At 36.5% G+C, this 21,783-nt stretch overlaps 1 protein-coding gene across 14 annotated transcripts in view; it reads right to left on the bottom strand.

The window, feature by feature from the left end:
• Positions 1-21,783, bottom strand: part of SOX6 (SRY-box transcription factor 6) — a 379,848-nt gene that overhangs the window by 25,697 nt on the left and 332,368 nt on the right. For all 14 annotated transcript variants that reach the window (XM_075094704.1, XM_075094700.1, XM_075094707.1 and 11 more), the window contains one exon: positions 5,854-5,962. In XM_075094704.1, coding sequence (XP_074950805.1) covers positions 5,854-5,962 — 109 coding nt within the window. The remainder of the gene's footprint in view (positions 1-5,853; positions 5,963-21,783) is intronic.

Below are 21,783 nucleotides of genomic sequence, written 5' to 3'. Positions count from 1 at the left end.
ACAGCAGGCAGGACAAGGGAGGACACGGGCACTAAGGAGGACACAGGCACTAAGTCAATAAATTTAAGAAGATGGCTGGTACCAATCCCATGCCGAGGACTCCAAGGTACTTCTTAATGACTGATTCAAAATCTACTTTTCGTAGCAAAGGTTATCCTTTGTGAAACTTTGAAAAGTAATAGTCTAATACAAGGAAAAAGTAAATACATAGATACAGATAAAGTGGACAGACAAATCCCACCACATTATTAAAAATTGCTTTTAAATAATCTAAACTAGCAGGCAGGTACTTATCCTCAGAACTATGGTCCATGCTTAACACACACTGGTAGATTAATATCAAAGAAAGAAGCAGCAAGTGCTAAGCACAAAGTTTACAGAATCAAGAAAACTACCACATGAGAAACAGAACAAATGAAATCACAACAGGACTAAGAAGAAAAGGTCTTTGTGTATGTTGTCCCAAATTGCAAATTGTGAAGCCAAAGGATTAACACACAAGCCCCCGTTTCTAATATATTAACAGAAATGAACATGGAACTAAATGTTAAGCACTAATATGGCATTTTCATCTGTTTCCATTTGCTTTCTAAAAATGAATTTAGTTAAACAATGCATCTGATTTTTCACTTAGGAAAACAGGACACAGAGAAGCTATTTCTCTTTTACAAAATCACACAGCGAGGCAGTGGCAAAACAATAACATTCAGATGTTTTTGCCCTGAGCCCAGGATCCAGTCAAGAAAACTATATCTTAACAGATCCAATTCTTTGGCAGGAATGAAGACCAGGTCTTGATGGCATTTGAATCCTAACTATTACTGCTGAAGCAAACCACAGTGCAACCTGAGCTAAGGTAAAATCAGTAATTGTCAACATGAACATTAGGTCTATTCTGCAGATTTCTATCTACTACAAAACAAAATCTTAACATACTTCCTACAAATTTCCAAAGCATTTGACCACAACCACAAAACCAGAAGGATCCATAAACATAGAGCACATTATACAAGCACAAGATCCATAAACATAGAGCACATGATATGATTCAAAAGCAGCAGCAGTACCACTAAAAGTGAGCATCTGTGAAAGGAATATATTTTTTAGAACTTCAACCAAAAAACCATGTGCAGACTATCCAATATTCTGAGATAACTATAAAATAAATACTTTAGGTTCCCTCACCTGGAATTTAAACAGCGCTGACCTATGGCTCCTGCCTATATTCTACACACTGGTCAGTTGACGTATATCAGTTGTGTTCGGAAAGAGGTTTTAGGTACAGCTAGATTCAAAGCTGTCTTGGTATGTCCATGCTAGTTAGCTGTATTTCATTACTGACAATCTCAAATGTTCAAAATTATGAAGCCGCCTACAAAAAGACTGATGTTTCCTTTAAAATGATGAAGTTTGGAGAAAAAAAAAAAATCCTTGTTTAATTCTATGATTGGCTGTTGCTTATAATTTTGCTTACCAGTCACCAAACACTTATGAGGCTCTCAAATCATGTTTTTGTATTTTGCTAGCTACAAATGTATAGTATATTTTAACATGACAACTGGTATTTCCAGGTAATGATATAAGTCTAATAGGTGTGGATTATTCATCAATGGTGTCACAGTCAGTAGCAATGTTTTTGAGTACAGTCTGAGCATTATTTTTAATATAGTTAGCCTAGTCCTGCTGGTGCTAAGGAGGTAATAGAGGTGTTAGTTTATGTCATATTTAATATAAAACTCTTGATGATGATTTTCAGGCCTCCGTTCAGATGACAGTTAGGTCATTTTGAGTAACACAAGTTTTGAATACGACTTCATATACTAGGTCATCTCTGAAAGTACACCTCGTTACCATTAATCTCAAAAGTCATTCTGCAGTATCCTTTCATATTTGTCTTATAACTGCATAGAGCTAAATTTAAACAATTTTAAGACTTGTCTTATAATTCATTATTTTTAAAAAATATATGTATTTTCAGCTTCTGATCAATGACCTGGTACTACAAACACTCCTACAATTATAGGAAAATGTGGCTCTGATCGTGACAAACTGAGAGCACTGCCATATATTATAGAAAAGATATAAGGAGTAGAGAGAAATCATTGCTAGATACTATTACAAAGGCATTCCATAAAACGCAGAAGCCTGCTGATATTTGTTATAACAAATTACTTGAACCTTAAAGGCTGTGTCAAAACTATGGGAACCCGGAGCACTTCCCAGATTTGGTCCATCTTGACTGCCTGCTGGGATGAAGCAGGCATGTACCATGTCTCTGCACACTTCAGTTTCTGTTGGAAACACAGGTGTGCAGGTAGGCAGGGAGGGGAACTGCACTTCCATAGCCCCCTTGGCCTAGATCACTTGGGGGATCAGGATGGAGCCCAAACTGCACTTCCCCCCAGTTTATAGCCAGAAGTGGGTGTAAATTTGGAGTCCTTGGCTCAGGAATAAATCCGTTACACCATCTTTTAAAAAAGATTAAAAGTACATAACAGTGACAAAATGGAAAGGAAGGTGTGAAACAAAGTCTGTGAAGAATATGACTATGGCTATTAGGAACCTTTGACATTCAGTTGAGATTGTGACCTTGGCAACACACTAAAATGCAAGAAGGCTCTCTTCTTAGAGGAGGCCAAAGAAGGGCAATGAAGCTGGTGAAGGGTCTGGAGAACAAGTCTTATGAGGAGCGACTGAGGGAACTGGAGTTGTTTAGCCTGGAGAAGAGGAGGCTGAGGGGAGACCTTATCACTCTCTACAGTTACCTGAAAGGAGGTTGTAGCGAGGTGGGTGTCAGTCTTTTCTCCCAAGTAACAAGTGGTAGGACAAGAGGAAATGGCCTCAAGTTGCACCAGGGGAGGTTTAGATTGGATATTAGGAAAAATTTCTTCACTGAAAGGGTTATTAAGCATTGGAACAGGCTGCTCAGGGAAGTGGTTGAGCCACCATCCCTGGAGGTATTTAAAAGATGTGTAGATGTGGTGCTTAGGGCCATGGTTTAGTGGTGGACTTGATAGTGTTAGGTTACCAGTTGGACTTTACGACCTCGAGGGTCTTTTCCAACCTAAATGTTTCTATGATTCTGAAGAATAAGTTGTCAAGTTTCTTAGTAACCCAGTGCTGAAACAGACACATGTAGAAGCACAAAATAACAGCAACATATATAAAAAAATTTGTGACATGGCAAAACTAGAAAGATCTGTAACAGTTTCATGACCATTAGAAGCATTACTCTTGTTGAAGGTTAACAGAGTCTCTAGCATGGTACAGTACATCAGAGGCCACAGTTTAACTGCTGATATTTCAGCAGCACTGTTTTCAATTTACTTCCTCTGCCATGCTAGAAGTGTCATCTCTTAGCTAGCTTGCCAAAGATAAAGGGCAAAACTTGGGTGATGTTTTGAATGTTTTGGGTTTTTTTTTATAACCTGTTAATATCTAAATTCACCTTGGCTACAACTAGGACAAATAAGCAGCTCAGTTTTGAACTCCTGCCAATTACTTTTTTCAGATCAGCAGAGGTATTCATCCAGCACCTCTTTTCCAGAGCATCTCTTGGCTGCTAAACAAAGTCTGGAAATCTGAATCCATTCATGAACTCAGACTTCCCATGTGGCAACACCACATGCTCAATTGCCCCACTAGCTCTAGAAAGACATGTACACTGTCCTTAAACTGGCACACATCACTGTAGCTTGGGTTACATATGTCAAAGCTTCATTCTGCACTATCTATAACAGGGGAGGCTGTCAGTACAATGAGGTGTACCAAGATACTAAATTAAGGACACTAAAAAGAGAAAGGATGAATTGAAGGAAATGAGCTAAACCAAGAAAGTTGTCAGGGACTTGATGTCATATGAACCAGTAACTGTGTAACTGTAAGTATTCTGTTGCAAATTTTCATCCTGACCGAGGGACAAAAATATCCTTCAACATGCTGAAACATGAGACCTTGCTGCAGGACGGAAATTCCTTTACAAAGCAGTTTATAAATAACTGATTAGTCAACAAGTACTTTTGAAAGTCCATGTATCTCCTAAGTCCTTTTTGCTAGAAAAAAAAATCATTGCAAAACACCTGTCTGATAGTTATATTTTACCTACATCCTGTTCATGATTTTTCTGTTTAAAGACAATACAACAGTGTCCAATCACATCCAATAAGGATGAATAAACAAAGCTCATAAATAATAGCTCCCTAAAAATGAAAATCTGGAAATTCTTGATTTTATAAGGAACTACTAAAAAAAAAAATATATTTTATATATGTATGGGAAAAATCTGAAATGTCTGATTAAGGTGCTAGCCTCCTTCTGAATATTGTTTGTAATAAATGGCCGATCTTGACTATGTCAAAATACTTTAAAAAAAAATTTAGCAAAAATCATGTCAGCATGTGCTCCTGATGCACATGTCAGTTCCATGTGATAAGTTATTCATGACATTAAGCCAATAAGTAGGAATATTTTTCTGAAATAAATTTGAGAGAGGAACATCTTGGAACTGAACTTGCAGCTTCTCCATTTATAAAAGTCCTTGCACAAAATACTTTTAAATTCCGCTTTTTTTGGTTTGCCTAGAGACTGATTAAAGATAATGTGTGTTGGCTGGCCAGTGAGAAGAATCAGGGCTCTAAGATGTTTTATCACAGGCATTTCATGTACTACCTATACAGTACAGAAAAGATAACATTTACATGTGCTGTTGTTGTCAGACTTCAAAATTAAGGGACAATTTGTGAGGCTGTAACTGGACCATTTATTTCTAGGTCACAGACAGAGAGAATAGAATATGTGCTCATAGGAATATTTCTTTATACAGGAAATATTAATGCCTTTTTATCAGGAAAATTCTGTCTTAGTATTTCAGGAGTCATTTGAAAATAACTCTGTTTGTCAACAATCACAAATTTATTGGTCTTATTCTTTTGATCCACAAAAAAAACAAATTTTGAACCTGTCAGATGTTTGGATATTAATGGAAAAATTTGGAGATGTTTTAACCTTTGCCCAAGAACAGTGGCATAACTAGAACTTTTCAGGTTAAAAAAGAGCAAAATGATTCTCAAACAGAAGTAAACTGAGGGGGCAAAATGTTGTATAATATTCTGAATAGTACATTAATCTTACTACAATGACTGGTAGGGTTCCTATGTATCTACATGTTCTCTTCTAATGTATCATAGGGTAGAGAGGATACCAGTGGCATCCACTTCCACAGCATGCATGGTAGCCTTGTTAGAGACTAAACTCAGTCTTGATAAACACTGATTTCCACCTGCAGCTTGACAATATATGCCTGACGTGTTGAACTCTCACTGAAATGAGTGCAAATGCACTCTAGGTTTATATCATGAAAAAGACATTTTCCTATAGAAAATGTGAAATATTTTTCCATTATGATTTGACAGCTGCCTGTCAATAGAATTGTGCTTGCTATATCTTGAATAGTTTGTGAGTGCACTGATGGGTAGACTTCTTAAAGAGCTCTAACTTTCTTCAAGGCTGCTAAATCCTTAAAAAATGGTGAAAATATATGTACGTATATATTGCCTTGCTGAGATAATTTTCTCAATGTTTCCTACACTTTTAATAAGAGTATAAAATGTAAACACTTAACTGACAGCTGCTGGGGGAAAAAAATAAGCTGCATTGCAGAAGGGCTTAGAGGACTATACAGTCCTTTTCATATATCCACTGTGGACTTAATTGCAATCTCACAAAAACACACAGAGATCATTCAAGTGTTACCCTGGGATGTTAGCTAGACAGTACTTATGACACTGGCAGCATTTCAGCCATACCATTCTGTGATGCAGGATTCCATAACCCATAGCCAAAATTGCAACTCACCTTCTGCATCTTCTGGCCTTGTAAGATCGATGACACCAGGGCCCAGTTTTCCATCTTCATTGGGTTTTCCTGTTAACTGTGGGCCTAAATTTTCAAACCTGGTTCTTTCCTGGAAAAGAACAGAAGTAGTCTTAATGCTCCATATAGGTTAGTTCTCATTATATGCCCGTGCATATGTGTATGCACAGATACATGCCTTATTTTTTATATCTGAACAAATAATGAGTGCATTTAAATAGAATTTTAACTCAGGGACATTTTTTTACATATTCTGAATGTTTGCATTTATGAAAATCAGTTTTAAATATGAAACATATAGAAAACTTTGAGATTATTTTGATCTGCACTGCCATAACGCATAAACGATTTTACATGCAAATACAAAACACTCTTGGCAGCAAACAGTGCTGATTGATGCTGCTCACTTCGCCTTTCCACTTATTTTCTAACTTAAACTGGAAAAGACAATCAACATTTGGTAGACATGAAAATTCAGAAGTTGAGAGTTTGTCTTAAAATACACTGCTAATTTAATGGAAAAAAGCACCTTTTCCCCACTATGAGGTTCAAGCTTGCATTCACACCTCTGAGAAAACACAAGTCTGAATTTTATGCAAGAGGCTTTCAAAGAGAAGTATTTGAAAGAAGGAATAATAGATGACAGAACTGATATTATTATTTTGTCTAGGAATTTAAATTGGACCTCAGTGGAAAGACAATCTAAGATTTAAAAAAAAAAAAAAAAAGGAAGAAGAATGCACACTCCTAGAAAGACAGAAAGCTTTTGAGAGCTGGAGACCTCCATAGGAAACCTGGGACTAGAAAGTGGAAACTGAAAGGCATTTTATGCTTTAACCCAGTTCTTTAATCAAGTACTGGACAAGGGCACTATAAATGACAGTGTAATATTGTCTCACAATAGTACTCTCTGTAGTACTGCGTATCAGTAGCAAAGCGTTCAATGGTTATCATTAATTTAGCATTCTTATTTGAAGGAACATAGCATGTTTTCCCTCTTGCCTTGTTGTTTCCTCTTCAGACTGAACTTGGCATTATGTTTTACTTGTGAATGAATGAAACCTTGTTGTTCATTACTATGAAACAATATTAAATGTCATGTCAGCTTGAATTTACAGACATGAAATACCAGCTTTCAGCTCTATGAACAGTTTCTCCATGTTATACTTAATGCATTATGCAGAAATAGAGTGCTGATTGCTGTTCAGTCTATTGTTCAATGACCTAGTTCTGCGCTGCGCCTACCAGACGTAAGAAGAAAACATTAGGAGTTTCTCTCCTTCAAGATGGTTAGAAACTTGGAAATGTTGTTAAGGACAAAACATACTTGATGTCCTTGACTCCTCATTTGCTCCACCTCCAAATACATCTGCTTTCCAATGTGATTATTTTTCTATTATCATTACCTTTCAGTAATGAAAACCCACCAGGCCAACAACTGAGGAATTCTCTTGATTCCTTGTTCTTTTGATTCCTTCAGCCATGGATTTTTAAAGTAATTTTCTTTTTAATTTGTGGAGGAAGACAAGAAAGCACAACCTGACAGTGGATTTGCCACAACATGCAGCTGAGGCATTTCAGGTACTAACTGCATTTCTAAAAGTTCCTCAGAATCTTCCAGCTGTTGAACAAAATAACTCTGCATTTTCTATTTGGTTAACTTCTCCACTTATTTTCTTCTGTAAAATCTGTAGTTGATGAAGGAGCTTACATATACAAAGGAACTCATGAGAAAAGAAAGAGTTACAAATGAAATGTGGCTGCAGAAAGGCACTGCAACGCTAGAGGCCCAATATTTTAGTGAAAAAATGCTGTGAAATGTAACAATACATCTGAATCATCAGGATGGGATCTGTTTTACTGGTAGACAGAATAAAAAAATAATTTTGTCGAGGAATCTTGTGTTCCATTGCAAAGGGCTGATTTGCAGTTGAGATAAAAACAAAGGTCAGTACTAAGAAAACAGCTTTTGGCACATGTATTATCTCTTCCAAAATATTAGTGCTAAAAGCTTTTTCTTAAGGATGTTAATACAGCACCTGCAGTATTCTTGGAAGAACAGCCTTTAAGTGTGTTTCAGAAGAAGGAGAAATACCTTTCTGCTATAAAAATCAACAGACCCTGCTACATATCAATATGCACATTTGAAATACCTTTCTAGTCATTCATTCTCTTTGATTTTACCAGAAAATATTCTTTAAAAAAAAAAAAAAGAAAGTTTCTGAAAGAATATCAATATTTTGACATGGAAGGAGGAAACGGAAAATTACACTATAAGGTTCGAGAACAGTAAAATGAAAGCACTTATACCATAAACATACCTGCTCTTGTCAAACAAAGGACATGTACTTTTACTTGTCATAAGCCCCTCCTTCTAATTCATAAAAAGCTGTAACAAAGCTAGCTATATTTAAGTCTTTGAAATGCCTTTTAGTCATTCATTTGCTTGCTTTTTTTACTGAAAATAATCTTCATAGTGATTATAGAAAAAAATTTCAATATTTGCATTGGGTTTAGACAGCGAACTGTAAAAAAATAGAAAAATGTTCCTTAATACTAATAATGTTTTTATCTAGTAAATGCCTTTACAATTCCATGAAATACAACAAATTCACATGAAATTTATTATTAGAGAGGAAACTTGTCCCACTAGGCTCCAATCCTTTTTTATGGTATTTGTCTTTGCTCCCATCTTGAATCCCTCCTAAAGAGAATAATTACTTGCGCTAAAAATCCTTTAAAAGTATACCTTTTTCCTAGTATGAGCAAGGACTGAGAGAAAGATTGATTCTGTACATAATATTCCTATATGAACAAAATATTACATACCTTCATTAAAAGTAAATGGCTATACATATATATTGGGTCTGACTGAGATGGAGTTAATTTTCCCTATAGCAGCCCTCATAGTCCTGTGCTTTGTATTTGTAGCTAGAAAGGTGTTGATAACATGCCGATGTTTTGGCTACTGCTGAGCAGTGCTCACACAGCATCAAGGCTGCCTCTCCAACATTCCCCCCTCACCAATAGGCTGGTGGTGGGCAAGATCTTGGGAGGGGGCACAGCCAGGACAGCTGACCCCAACTGACCAAGTAGATATTCCATACCATATGATGTCTGCTCAGCAATAAAAGCTAAGAGAAAGGAGGAGGAGGCGGGGGGTGGGGAGTGGGGGCATTCATTATTACAACATTTGTCTTCTGGAGCAACTGCTACACGTACTGAAACCCTACTTCCCAGGAAGCAGCTGGACATTGCCTGCTGATGGTAAGTAGAGAATAAATCTTTTGTTTTCCTTTGTTTCCACATGTGGCCTTTGCTTTTATTAAACTGCCTTTATCCTGACCCATAAGTTTTTTTCATCTTATTTTCTCTCCCTCCCCATCCTGTTGAGGAGGGGAGTGACAGAGCGGCTTGGTGGGCACCTGGTGTTCAGCCAAGGTCAACGCCCCTCAACATAGCTATGCTAACAAATATGTTACCTACTCATGCATTATGTCTGCTCACGTGTACATCAACCACTGGATATACTGTTACCTCCCTAAGCTACATTAATAGAAAATGTTGGTGGGTTTGTAATAAAGTGCACTGCTATGGACAGTGCAGGGTTTTTGATCCCTGGGGAAAACCATTTTGGACCTCTGTTTTGAACTGATACTTTGTACTGGCTATGGAGCTTATACTATATAGTCACATTAAGTTTTCCCATTTAATTTTCAGAAAAAGGGTTTAGGAGATGACACTGACAACCCTTTCTCATGACTAGATCAACACAATCAATTGGAGTTTGCACTAGAAAACTGAAAGCTCTTCCCAGCACAATTCAGTTCCTTTGTGCTTCTTTATATGTTGAACACACAGTAAAAATAACCACTTCTTTAAAATGAGAAAAAGAAGAGAAAAAAATTTCCTCCTAGCAGCCAAATCTTAATTTTCCATTCTGTGATATGATTAGGCACTTATTTATGCGTTGTCACTCACAAACATGCAGAAAACGTAAAAGTTATTGAAAAAATTAAAGTCTGCTGAACTGTCTTGCAGGACTGTTGGTTCTCTAAGTGCTTTGAAATTATGATATATGAGGTAGATGTTGCATATTAAATAAAGATATTTAAATTATAAAGCCCCCGTTAGTGAGAGCTGATGAATGTTAAATGTTATGAGCCACAAGGCTGTGGCATCCATCATATTCACATATTAACACAGTCAGTGATGGAGCAGCCCCAGTGATGACAGATAGACTGCTAGATAGTTATCCCTTATTTCCAGAGTCGCCAAGCAAGCCTTTCAACCCCTTTGGCATTATTTTTAGCTTTGCATTAAATTAGCAACTTTTCTGTCATGTTCTGGCAGAAAGAATCAATTCTTCTTCACGTGTGGAAGGTAAAAGAATGATTTAGTGAAGCAAGGTGTAAAGGAAAAGGAAGTAGTAGCCTCTACCTCTGAAAAGGCTGCAAACTTCAAATGACTAGAAACAAATATAAAATTGTGATCTTGTGAAAGAACAGCAATGAAACAGTAAGCACACAATAATGGCTTTTCTCTGCACTTAGATAAAAGCTGAATTTTTGATGTGCACAGTATATTTTAATAAAATTTTATATACTATGTTTTATACACTTATTGGCTATTCCATAATAATGTGTGTGCTAACAGCAAAATTGCTCTTAAATTTATGTGTGTTATTTATATGTTCCCACGTAACAATGCTTTTTGTTGTAAAAAATATTCTGTTTATTAATGTAACTTTACAACCACTGCATCCAAGATCCGTGGTAAATTAATGACATTTTTATTATTTTATAGTGTCATTAAATTTTTACTGATCACTCCATCAAACAGAAGCAATAAAGGCCATAATGCAAACTGGGACACTTAGATCAGGGGAGCAGGAAGGCATTCCATATAGTCTGAAGTAAACGGCTTGCTATAAATGATATTTATACCATCTTTAAGGATGTGAGAATACTTGGACAAGTTTGGCAAAACTGTTTCTGTAGTATCGTGGATTGTGTACTTAAATAACAGTTTACTTGCCAGCAAGACAATTTTTTTTCAAACCATATGCGAGAAGATGACTGATTGCATCCATCTCTTGAAAAATAATATACGAAATGTAATAATACACTGGGCGCCCCTCCCTTCTGGATTACCAAGACTGATCCGACTATACCCATGCCTCAAATTATTTCAACATGCTTGCTTTTTCCACATCTGAAAAGTATGCTTAGTCTGAAATGGAAAATGGCATGCATGCTGATCGTTGTGTAAAAGATTTAAAATATATATCTTTTTTTGCAAACAAATACTTTTTATTTAAGCAGACATGTTTGGACAGTGATGTAATACCCTTTATTTCAGTAGTCTAGCATGGAAGTAGTCACCAACATTAATTTAAAGAGCCAGTTTCTAGAAATGGAATTAATACAGGTCATTCAAAGAAGACACAGGGCATGTGACTGAAAGGATATTATTTCTTCTGAGTACTTTAGTTAGAATGACTACAAACAATTAGCACATGTTGTCTTTATGTACAAAATGTATTTAAATTGAATTATTCCATAGTAAATGTTCTAGTAGCTTATTTGCTAACTGTGATCTATTCCCTTCATGTACCATGGACAGTAAACAACAGGCAAACAACTTACTGTATTCAAAACATAAAAAGGACATTTGCAGTAGAACACAGAGAAAATGATTCCCAGTTGAATAACGAGGAATCACAAAACCATTTTTTTCCCCCTGGAAAGTCAATATACAAACGGCCCAAGATTTTCACCACCTTCTTACTACTTTTTAATGGCTAGACTGAAAAGTTAAATTACCCTCCACTTAGAATCTTTTGCAACATCTTGGCACAGCAAGGATAATTACAAATTGACTTTCAGCCTTATCTCTGGATATTTTAGTTATTACGGGTGGGAAGTTTAAACATTAACCTTATTACAACAATGTCAATCATCTTACTGGTGTGCAAGCATGCAACTGCTGGAATTCTTTGGATGGCAAAGTAGATAAACACAATAGTGGCATTATTGTTACAATAAAAAGCAAGGCCCTTGTTTTTGCAGAACTGTGGTGAATATCTAGAACTTATTTTCAACATCATAGCAGCAAGAGTTGCTCCAAGAAACTGGAAATATTAAACCAGCAAAATAGGCAGACTTAATGTAGGAATGCTGATATTTTAATATATTACAAGAAAGAAAGTATATATTTTCCAACCACTGATTTACAGGCTGCATGAATGAAGGTTATATGCTGAGTCCTACGATGCTGACACAACCTGACTGTACTTTATTTTTCATGCAAGTGAAATACCTGAATTCAGTGATCTCAGGAATGAAAAAGGGAGAGTTCAGTGAATTTTCACCCTGACATACCGCTGTTTTCAGTTTTTGAAGACCCCTATACTGTTCATAAACTGTTCCAGTACTATATTTGTATGTAGAACATACAGCATGGACTAGTATCCCTCCCACAGACTACATATTTGTGTTACAGTACAGTGCCTCAAAGCAAACAGCTTGCTTGAAAAGCTGCAGGGAGAGAGAACCATTAGGTCCCCTTTTAAACATATTCTTCCATCTTAAAGTATAACTGAAAAATAAGGGATTAAAAGCAGATAACAGGGAATTCACACTAAAATTTCTTTGCCTGACTGGCAAGCCTCAGCTGGCTTCCACGTGACCATGTGACATATGCAAGACCATCACAAGCAGAAAATCCTCCAAAGTTGTTCAGTAACAGAATTTCATAGTGATTTTCATGATATGGGACTTTCCTTTTCTAACACCCAGGTTCTGGGGTCAAAATTGAGAACTGCAATTTCATCAAAATTTAAAGTATCTACAAAAACGTTTGAAACTGGAGTACTAAAGGGAAAAAATTCATCAGATAAATAAATGAAAACCTAAATGTACCTACTTGTGAACACTCTCTTTAGCTAATTATTTTGGAAGTCTGATTTTAAGGATCAGAATTCCTAGAGCCTCTAGTTAGTCTGAGCAGTAGCCATCTTGATCTCCAAACACAAATATGAAGGATTTAGGTGAATTCCCTGACCATTTGGAGCATTCAGCATATATTAATAAGTCAATAGACTTCAGTGCATTGAAGGTTGCCTTTAAAAATAAGTGTATGAATTTTAAAATATTTTTTAAAATAAGAAAAAAAAACAACCCAGATAGTAAATGTTTCCACCTAAGTAGGATATAATGCCCTCCTACACATGAAGTATTGACATACCCATAAGTATTGCCACACTTGCAGGCCCTCCTAAGCTATGGATCTGCCCTGGTTAGATTACTTTCAACAGGATTACTGCACTTACTGAGCCCCCTTAACCAAATGCTTTATGTCTTTGTTCATATGGTTTTAATATGGTTTTAACCAATTGCAAGGTTATTTATAAGTTTGCAACTCCCCAGTAGTTAGAGTTATGAAGCGTTCAGACTTAAGCATATCCAGTTGTGTGGTAACCCAACTACTGCTTTCATGCGGTTTCCAACTTTTTATTCATGCACAAAGGCACGATGCATGGCAGTATCTGAGAACTTTCTGATTAACTCTTTGTTTCAGCAGCAAATTCATACAGCAGCCCACAGTAAAATTACACATCAACTAAAATGTAAAGGTTTAAAAAAAAAATCACACAAAATGTGGAATTCCATCTTAGACTGAGGAGAAGGCATTAGTCCTTGAAAAATGAAGGGACAATGAATTAAATTAACAGCTGGTAAATGAAAAGCAAACAAAAAGAGTTACTACTTTACACTCTGCATAATACGGCTGTAGAATTCGCTAGAGGTCAGAAAGAGTCCAAAGCTTGGGCTGTCACTTGTTTTTAGGAGAGCTGGATAATTTTATGACTGTTAATAACATTTGTAGTAACACGTGCTAAGATAATCAAATCTCATGTTCCAGAGTGTAAGCTGTTTGACTGTCCGGGTCAAAGAGAAATTCCCTCATTCTCTCTGCTGCTCCCCTCCCTCCTGACCAACATCCACAGATGATTAACTGGGAGCCTTCTACGGAAAGAAGTTAATTTTCTTTTGTAACATTAGGTATTGCTCACTAGACTTAAGGGAGAACTGGTAAATGGTATAGACCAATCTGTTTACCTTGTAATTAGAAAGGATCTGAATGCAACCATTTAAAAAATCATATTTTCTTTAACTGAACACATACATGTGCATTTCTGAGAGACAGACAAAAATAAGCACAAATTACAATTGACAGACACTTCTAAGAAATAGCAGGACTGGGTTTGGGTTTTTTTTCCTGTGCTGTAAAGTGACTAATGGAAGCAATTCAATAGCTACTCTTGGACCTTCAGAATGATCATTCAAATTTCTAACATTTGAGTTACAAGAATAAATGCATAAGGATATGGGAAAACAAAGGTTTTTCCTAGTAGAATAAATATTATAGAGGAATAATAATACACATTTTGCTATATTTCAGTTTAATTTAGCAGCTGGTTGGACCTTGTCAGTTATGGTCTTGTTTTCACCATGTATTTAAAAATGGAAAAATTGAAATGCCATAAAAGTGTACAGAAATACTTCTACCAAATTTAAACAATGCCATGATTCTGTATATAGATCTGCATGCTTCCCCAAACTTTTCTGTTTGTGACTAAATTTCATTAAAAGTATTGTCATGCATTGGAATCAGAACAGAATTTAGAAGATCAGAGATCTGGTTACTAGCCTCAAAACTGTGAATCTCCTTTTCTCTTAATCTTCTAGTAATATATTCCAGGCTGAAAACACAGCTTTAGCAAGAAGCCACAGCAGTATAACAACCAGCAAAACTATTCTAGGTTCAGCACAACAATTTTTTTGGAATGGAAAAAAAAAGGCAGAAAAGAAGTCACCAATTTCAATTTCATTGTGGTGTTCTGCAAACCTCAACAGCACAAAGCAAATTCAGCTGCCCTCCACACAAAGTTGGGAAAAGAGAGGTCTTAAAAAAATATCCAGAACACACACAGACATACACAGACACCACTGGTCAAACATCTTGAGAAGCAATATCATTGTTCTTTTTGAACAATAGGGAAATGTAAGCGCATTGAAACAGATACATATATATGTTTGATTTTAAATGTCTAAAAGCTAAGAGAAAGACAGATGATGTTCTCATATATACTTTCATTCCATCACTTCAACTGTGCCTTATAATAGGCACATATCAGATTTTGTGACATGATTGACCAATACTGGAAAAACCGTGATAAAAGTGGACTACATGATGCAATAATCAATTATCAAATAGTAATAAATGCACTTTTCTTACTCTACACATGGGTAGTAGTTATAAAGAATTAAAAGCAAACATTTCAAATACTCTATTTGCAAGTATTTTTACAATTAAAGGTCTAAACTTCAGGGAAATCTGAATCTGAGTCTTGTGCATTTTATTACAGCAATCTTTGAACATGAATAGTGTTGCATATGATATGTATAGATTCCAGTAGCTCCATTAGGGTAAATCCTCTAGGGCTTTGGAAGTACAGATACCTAACCCAAATACTCTGAATGATTCACTAGGGGTACCTACCCCTTTCGTTTATCCCTATAAGCAATGCAGGCCTCTAGACATGGCTGTTCCATCCCATTTTCAGGAAGCCACCTGAAGTAGTTAAATTGGTGATGCAAAAGACACTTGGGCTTAAATGTTCATATTCATATTTAAGATTAGAAATGCAGTCAAGACAGTTAGCAAAATCCCACCAAATGCTACTGTCTTCAAGTACATGCCTTGCACAGGATGTAAATATATAATTGCATTCCATGCATGTAAAGAATAAGTAGGCTTTTTCCGTATTTATCAATCTGATTTTTTTTATTTTGTAGCATTTTAAGTATACTTTTTCAAGGTTGCATTTTATGATGGCTGCTTATATATTACTGTGTTTATACTCAGGTCTTTTTTGTTATGTTTAGAGAGAAAAGAAACATATCACTAAAGAGTAAGGATGGGTGACAATGGAACAATGATAACAACATCATTATGCAGTGTTTTGCCTCTTGTACCCCCATCACTGCCATGTTTTTCTCTGATTATTTCAGCCTCAGGAAAATGTGCTGCTTAGTCTTTATGTCAGGAAGGAAAGATTACTGTTTGCATGATTACAATATCAAGTGTGATATATGTAATGCCTGTGATAATATAGATGTACCCCTCAACTAGCTCCTGTCTTTAATCTTCATTCAACAGGAAAACAAAACAAAACAAAACAGTGAGTTGCAAATTCTTGCAGCCTTGTATAGGTCTTAATCTTGTAAGGTGCTGAGTACTTTCACTCCAGTCCAACAGAGGCCTCAAGGACATGGATAGTCACTACTTAACTCCAGGGGAATACTTCTGTGCTTATATTAAGAATGGATTACTGTTCACTGAGTCAGGGCCAAAGTATGTAGTTCTCATAGGTTTACACTGAATCTGAGAATAAAATCAGAAAACTTCTTTCCAGACTAAAAACGATGCTTCCACCTTTTTATTGATTACTCCTTTTTCCCTTTAAGACATGTAGGTTGAAGGCCTTCTGGTATGAAGAAGAACTATTCTTGTTTAGGAATAAAAGAATAGAAAGCCAAGAACACAGTCCTCTAAAAGGATTTATGCAAGTGGACAAAACCTTGCATTAACAATGTCCTAGCTGAAGGCAAAGGAACAATTCCCTATGAGTGAAATTGCTATATTTACTTATTTTTCTAATACAACCAGAACCAAGTTGCTCACAATTTATATTTTTAAAATTTATACTCAAGGAAAAAGCATCCCAAACTGGATTTATTAATGAAATAAATTCATCAAAACAAACAAACAAAAAAAGAGCAACTGATAAAATAGGATAAATGTTCCATTTGCTACATCCAACATTCAAATGTAGGCAAATACGTACTTCCTGAAAACTGGGAAAGATTTACGTCTCTCAGAAGGAGTAACTTTTCCATGCAGGAAGTAGGACTCAAAATACTGCAAGAAAGAGAGTACTTTAAATGGATAACTGAAGGCTATGCATTTTTTTCATGCAGAATTCAGGAACCCTTACACCTGAAACCATCTTAAATGCAAAATGAATACCTACGGGCTGAAAAAATTACGTGGTTTTACTGCTGCAATATACAAAGACAAAACTGCTAGTCATCTATAGCTAATGCTACTGGCAAAAATCCATTCTCTAGCTTTTCATTTAAAGTAGAATGATTTTATAAACCTTGTTTTGTTTTTATCATGAAAAGCCTGTTTCAAATTTCCCACATAAGATATCCATTAAAGTATTCTTCAGCTGAATCTAACAATGACAGTTTAGAAAACACTTTTATACCTTAACAACCAATCTTGGAAGGGAGTTTCAAAAGTAGTGGTATAACCCACAGAGCATATTAGCCACTTACATCCCACTTAAGACCTATTTTTGACCTCGTTTTCAGCATAAGCGTAAAATGGGTCCTACTACATCTCTCCACATTCAAAATGGACTTTTACTCTCTTTTCCCCTTTCCTTATTCATCCACCCTGGATGACATATGGAAAAGTTCATGCAATTCACTGAAGGAGCATTCCAGCACCTCATTCCAATGGAAGATTTTCACTGCTCTGTGGACCAATACAATCTGTGAGTAAGAGGGAATTTCCTCTGTCATACCTTCCTTACTCCTTTGTATACTTGTATACTTTATAACTGTGGTTATATTTTCTTTCTATGTCTTACAGGAAAGAGAATAATAATGTCCTGGGGAAGCAATCAGTATTTGGAGTTCTTTACTACTGTATACGTAGACAATCATAGCACCTACCACTATGCATCAGTAGTACCCAAATCATATTAAAAAGGAGGTTGGTAACGGTATCTCCAGGCACAGAGAGGGGAAATTATTATCTTCTGGTTACCTAGACAGTCAATGATTAAGCTGAGAACTGAACCCAGGACTTCTGAACATTAGGCCAGTCCACTGGCTGTTATGCCACACTGCCTCTGCCGTAAATCTGTTTGATGGATTTTTCAGTCATGGAACATTAAAGGCTCTGCTCTTGTCTGATGAATATGTTTAAAGAAAACAGCACAAACAAAAGCAAATGTAACAAATTATCTGAGACATACTGCTTTGATGTCACACTTGGATAAAGGATTTCCTACTGGAAACCTATGTACACTTATACATACTGAAAAATATTTTAGCCAGTACCACTAGCTGGCATGCTGGTATCTATTTATGTCTGAAAAGGGAACATAATCAGTTTTAGTTGGTTAAGTACAATCTGAGCCAACTTTTATATTATGACCAAAATCTTGGCAGTACAGTAGCAGTGGCAAGTAGCAGAAAATTGCTTACAGTGTTATTTGCCAGATTACTTGAACGATTTACACTGGCTTTTCAAGAGAGTTTGGAGTATTAAAAACTTAAGATTTGGAAAATCCTTGGACTTTTGGATTTTTGTTCCTGGTTGTAACAAGATGCGCAGGAGAGGGTTATGATACAGTATGACTGACTAAACAAAACATTTTTTTTAAACATAAACTGCCTGAAACTTTTAGGAGCCATTGAGTTTGAACTGTTAAGATTATTTTTTTTTTAATTGAAGATTTGGAGAGTCTATTGATTTAGATTAAATGCTCAACCTTTCACATCTACTTATTTAAGATTCATGTTGACATTGTACTAAATACAGCCATACAGTTTGTATTCTAGATAAATTGATCTGACTACAAGCCTCACTCTTTAGTATGATTCTTACTCCAAGATAAATCAATATTTAATATCTCCTGCAACAGCCCCAGTAGATAATTTTAAACCTTTTCTCCATCCCATTAAGTTACCTTTAAAAATTCTTTATACAAGCCTTCACAGATGACTTCTGAAAAACTAGTTTATGAAAAGCAGTCTGAAGCTCATTAATTCAGAGGGAAAGGGTTTTTTAATCTTGCTTCATTGTGCTGATCTCTAAATCCATCTCTGTTTAGCTAATTCTCCTGCTCAGCTAATTTGAAGAATAAATAAATACTTCCTGTAAATCTGTAACACATATTTTAAACATAAAGAAAAATATCATTCTACTGCTTGCTATATGGGACAAGATATCTCTAGGGTGTGGAGTTTTGCAAAAACAGGCTGACCAAGGCTGTCCCTGGCTCCCTGAGAGGATGGGTACTCAGCATCATCAGGTACCGACCTCCACCCAGCTCCAACCCCACTGGCACATCAGCGAAGAGAAGCAGTGATAAGCAGTGTCGGGCTCAGGTATCAGTCCCATCCCAGCCTCCATTTTGAACATTAAAATCTACTGTCTGCTCCCTCTCCCCTTTCCACCCTCCAATCTGGTGGAGTGTCTAAGGAGGAGGAAAAACATCTCTTCCCCCTCCCTCAAACCTCTCCTATGGCTAAGGGCCCCAGTGGGATAGAAGTCTTTGATATCAGAAGAATGCAAACAGCAAGGCTCAGGTTTGCTGCTTCTTAGAGTTTAGAAACAGAGACATAAGAGGAATTTCAAATTATTATATATTGGGAGAACTGAAAGGGATGTTGCCAAAAGGAAGGAAAGAACTATATGCTCTGGAGCTATCTGGTTGTATATCCACCATTCAAACTGAAGGATTTTCATATTCTGATCTGTGCTCTCCCTTAATCTTATTTTGTACTCTGCGTTACGTTCAAAGTGCAGGTTCATGGACACTGTAGGCAGCAGTGAAGCTCTGTCCCATCCCTCACCTTCCAACCTACTGGCTCCCAACACAAACAGTCCACAATCCTTTAAATCTTCTGATTCAGCTATTCAGGGGGTCATGCTGAAAACTCATACAGTTAAGTGTTCCAGTTTAAAAATAAAAGGGGAGGGAGGACTTCTTGTTTCCAAAGCCATGTTTTCCCACCTTTGCAGCAGAGTTGCTCGAATAGTTGCACCCCTGAGTGGGCAGTGAGCTGCAGCCCAGGTTGCTGAGAACTTTGCATTGGAGGGGCAGCATGTGGAAGCTAGATAGCTCTTTGCCTTTCAAATCTATTAAAGATCTACATCTCAGGAACTATACATGCTTTGGTATGGTTCAAAGCACAACCTAAAAGGGTCTGATCCTAAATTACTTCTTTCATCATTAACAAAATAGAAATATTAAAGAAAAATAATATGACTGATTAACTTATAATGCAGTTTTCGATTTTATCTTTATTCCTTTGCTAACTCCAAGCAATCAAAAATGTGATAAACTGTGTATTTTGCTTATTGAAAATGTTCAGTGTTTAGCTTAGATATGAACTCAAATCCAAGGTAGATTTAGCAACAAGAACGCAATTTTTTAGAGAATATACCCACTACGTACCAAAAATATGTGAAATAATATTCACTTTTCACTGTGTAAGATGTTAGTGGGAATTCTACTGTGGAAATTGTGTGCTGTTCTATCCATTAATTAACAATTATATGAGAATGTTGTTTTCATGAGACACTACAAGAGTCCCAGCAAAAGCACAGTGAGGGTAAGCAGCAGGGAAGAGCAGCAGCAGGGAAGAAAGGAATGGAGACCCAAGCTAGAAGATCATTGCAAAATCTGCAAGAAAATTTCCCTGTCTCTCATGATAAGAGAATGATAGAAACTTCTACTACCTAAACCATAGCCTGCACCACATTAGGACCACTCCTAATACTGCAGGAGCGGAACCTTAGAACAGTTGAAAGATGAATAAATAATGTGGGTCCTGATTCAGAGAGGCACATGCGCTGAAAGCCATCCTCAATGTAGCAAATGCTTTACATTAGGATAACTTAAATGGGGTCACAAACAGGAAATTGGGTGCTTTTTTCCCCTTTTAAATGGATTCTTTATGTTCTCATAACACATATTCCCAGGTAGCTACAGTAACATGTCATGGATGGAGATAAAGGGAAATCATTTGGCAAACCAAGCAAGTAGTACACTTCATCTCCTTTTCTTATACGATAGCTCACACATTCACTACAAATTTCCCATACTGCAGTTCATTACTTTTGCCTGTCCATGGTAGTGAGTATATACTGATAAACTCTGGATGGCTTTTGCACTGAATGGAATGAAAATCCTACATAGCAGAGCATGCTGTTTAGTGCAGAGGAGTGATAGGTATCCCAGTCAGTTTATAACTGTGCATATTAACTCAGCCAATTCCTTGCAAAGAAAGAGAAAAAAATAAACCTTGGGTGAAAGAGGGTGGGATCAAAACTTTGCAGGAAAGTATCTTTCTTGTATTTATAAGCTTTGGGTTATTTCTTAAAGGAAACAAAGTGTTGATGTACACTTCCATGAATGAGACATTTGTCATAATGTAGTGTGATCTGTGTTGTGATACTGAAGAATAAAACACGGGAGTTATGCAAAGGTCATGCAGGTAATCCCTTGATAAAGGGGAATCCCTTGGGAGGAAGAGTGCAGCCATACAACCTATTCTTATTCATGAGTATTCAAAGAGCTTGAGTGGCCTCAGGTGAGGAACAGAATTCTGGCAAGGAGCTGGCAATTGAACATGTTTTGGCAACCTGTTGAACCCCTGACAGACCAAGAAGTTTTACAGTACATGATGTGTTAGTGACTCACTTTGTGTACAGTTCTAATGCGCATCTTCCCAGTGATGGCTTCTATTTGTACTGGCATCCAAAATATAGCAAAGAGTGTTCCTGTGCTTTAGAAATGGAAGGGAGCATGCATATAAAAGTAGGATGCACTAAGCAAGAATCTATGTATATAAAAAGATCTTTTGAATAGGAGCCATATAATGAAATTGTCATGTAGCAATTTAACTCAAGGATGCAAAGGAAATGGCAGTGAGGTAAGAATGCATCCATTGCCTGATATCTCAAGAAGCCTTTGGCAAGATAACAGTGAAAGCATGCACCCAGCAACATGGGTCTGACATCAAATGACAAGTGTCC

The sequence above is a fragment of the Phalacrocorax aristotelis genome, chromosome 5, assembly GCF_949628215.1.
Source record: "Phalacrocorax aristotelis chromosome 5, bGulAri2.1, whole genome shotgun sequence".
NCBI classification, from domain to species: domain Eukaryota; kingdom Metazoa; phylum Chordata; class Aves; order Suliformes; family Phalacrocoracidae; genus Phalacrocorax; species Phalacrocorax aristotelis.
The sequence above is the reverse complement of the archived record's forward strand: the minus strand, read 5'-3'. Positions and strand labels throughout refer to the sequence as shown.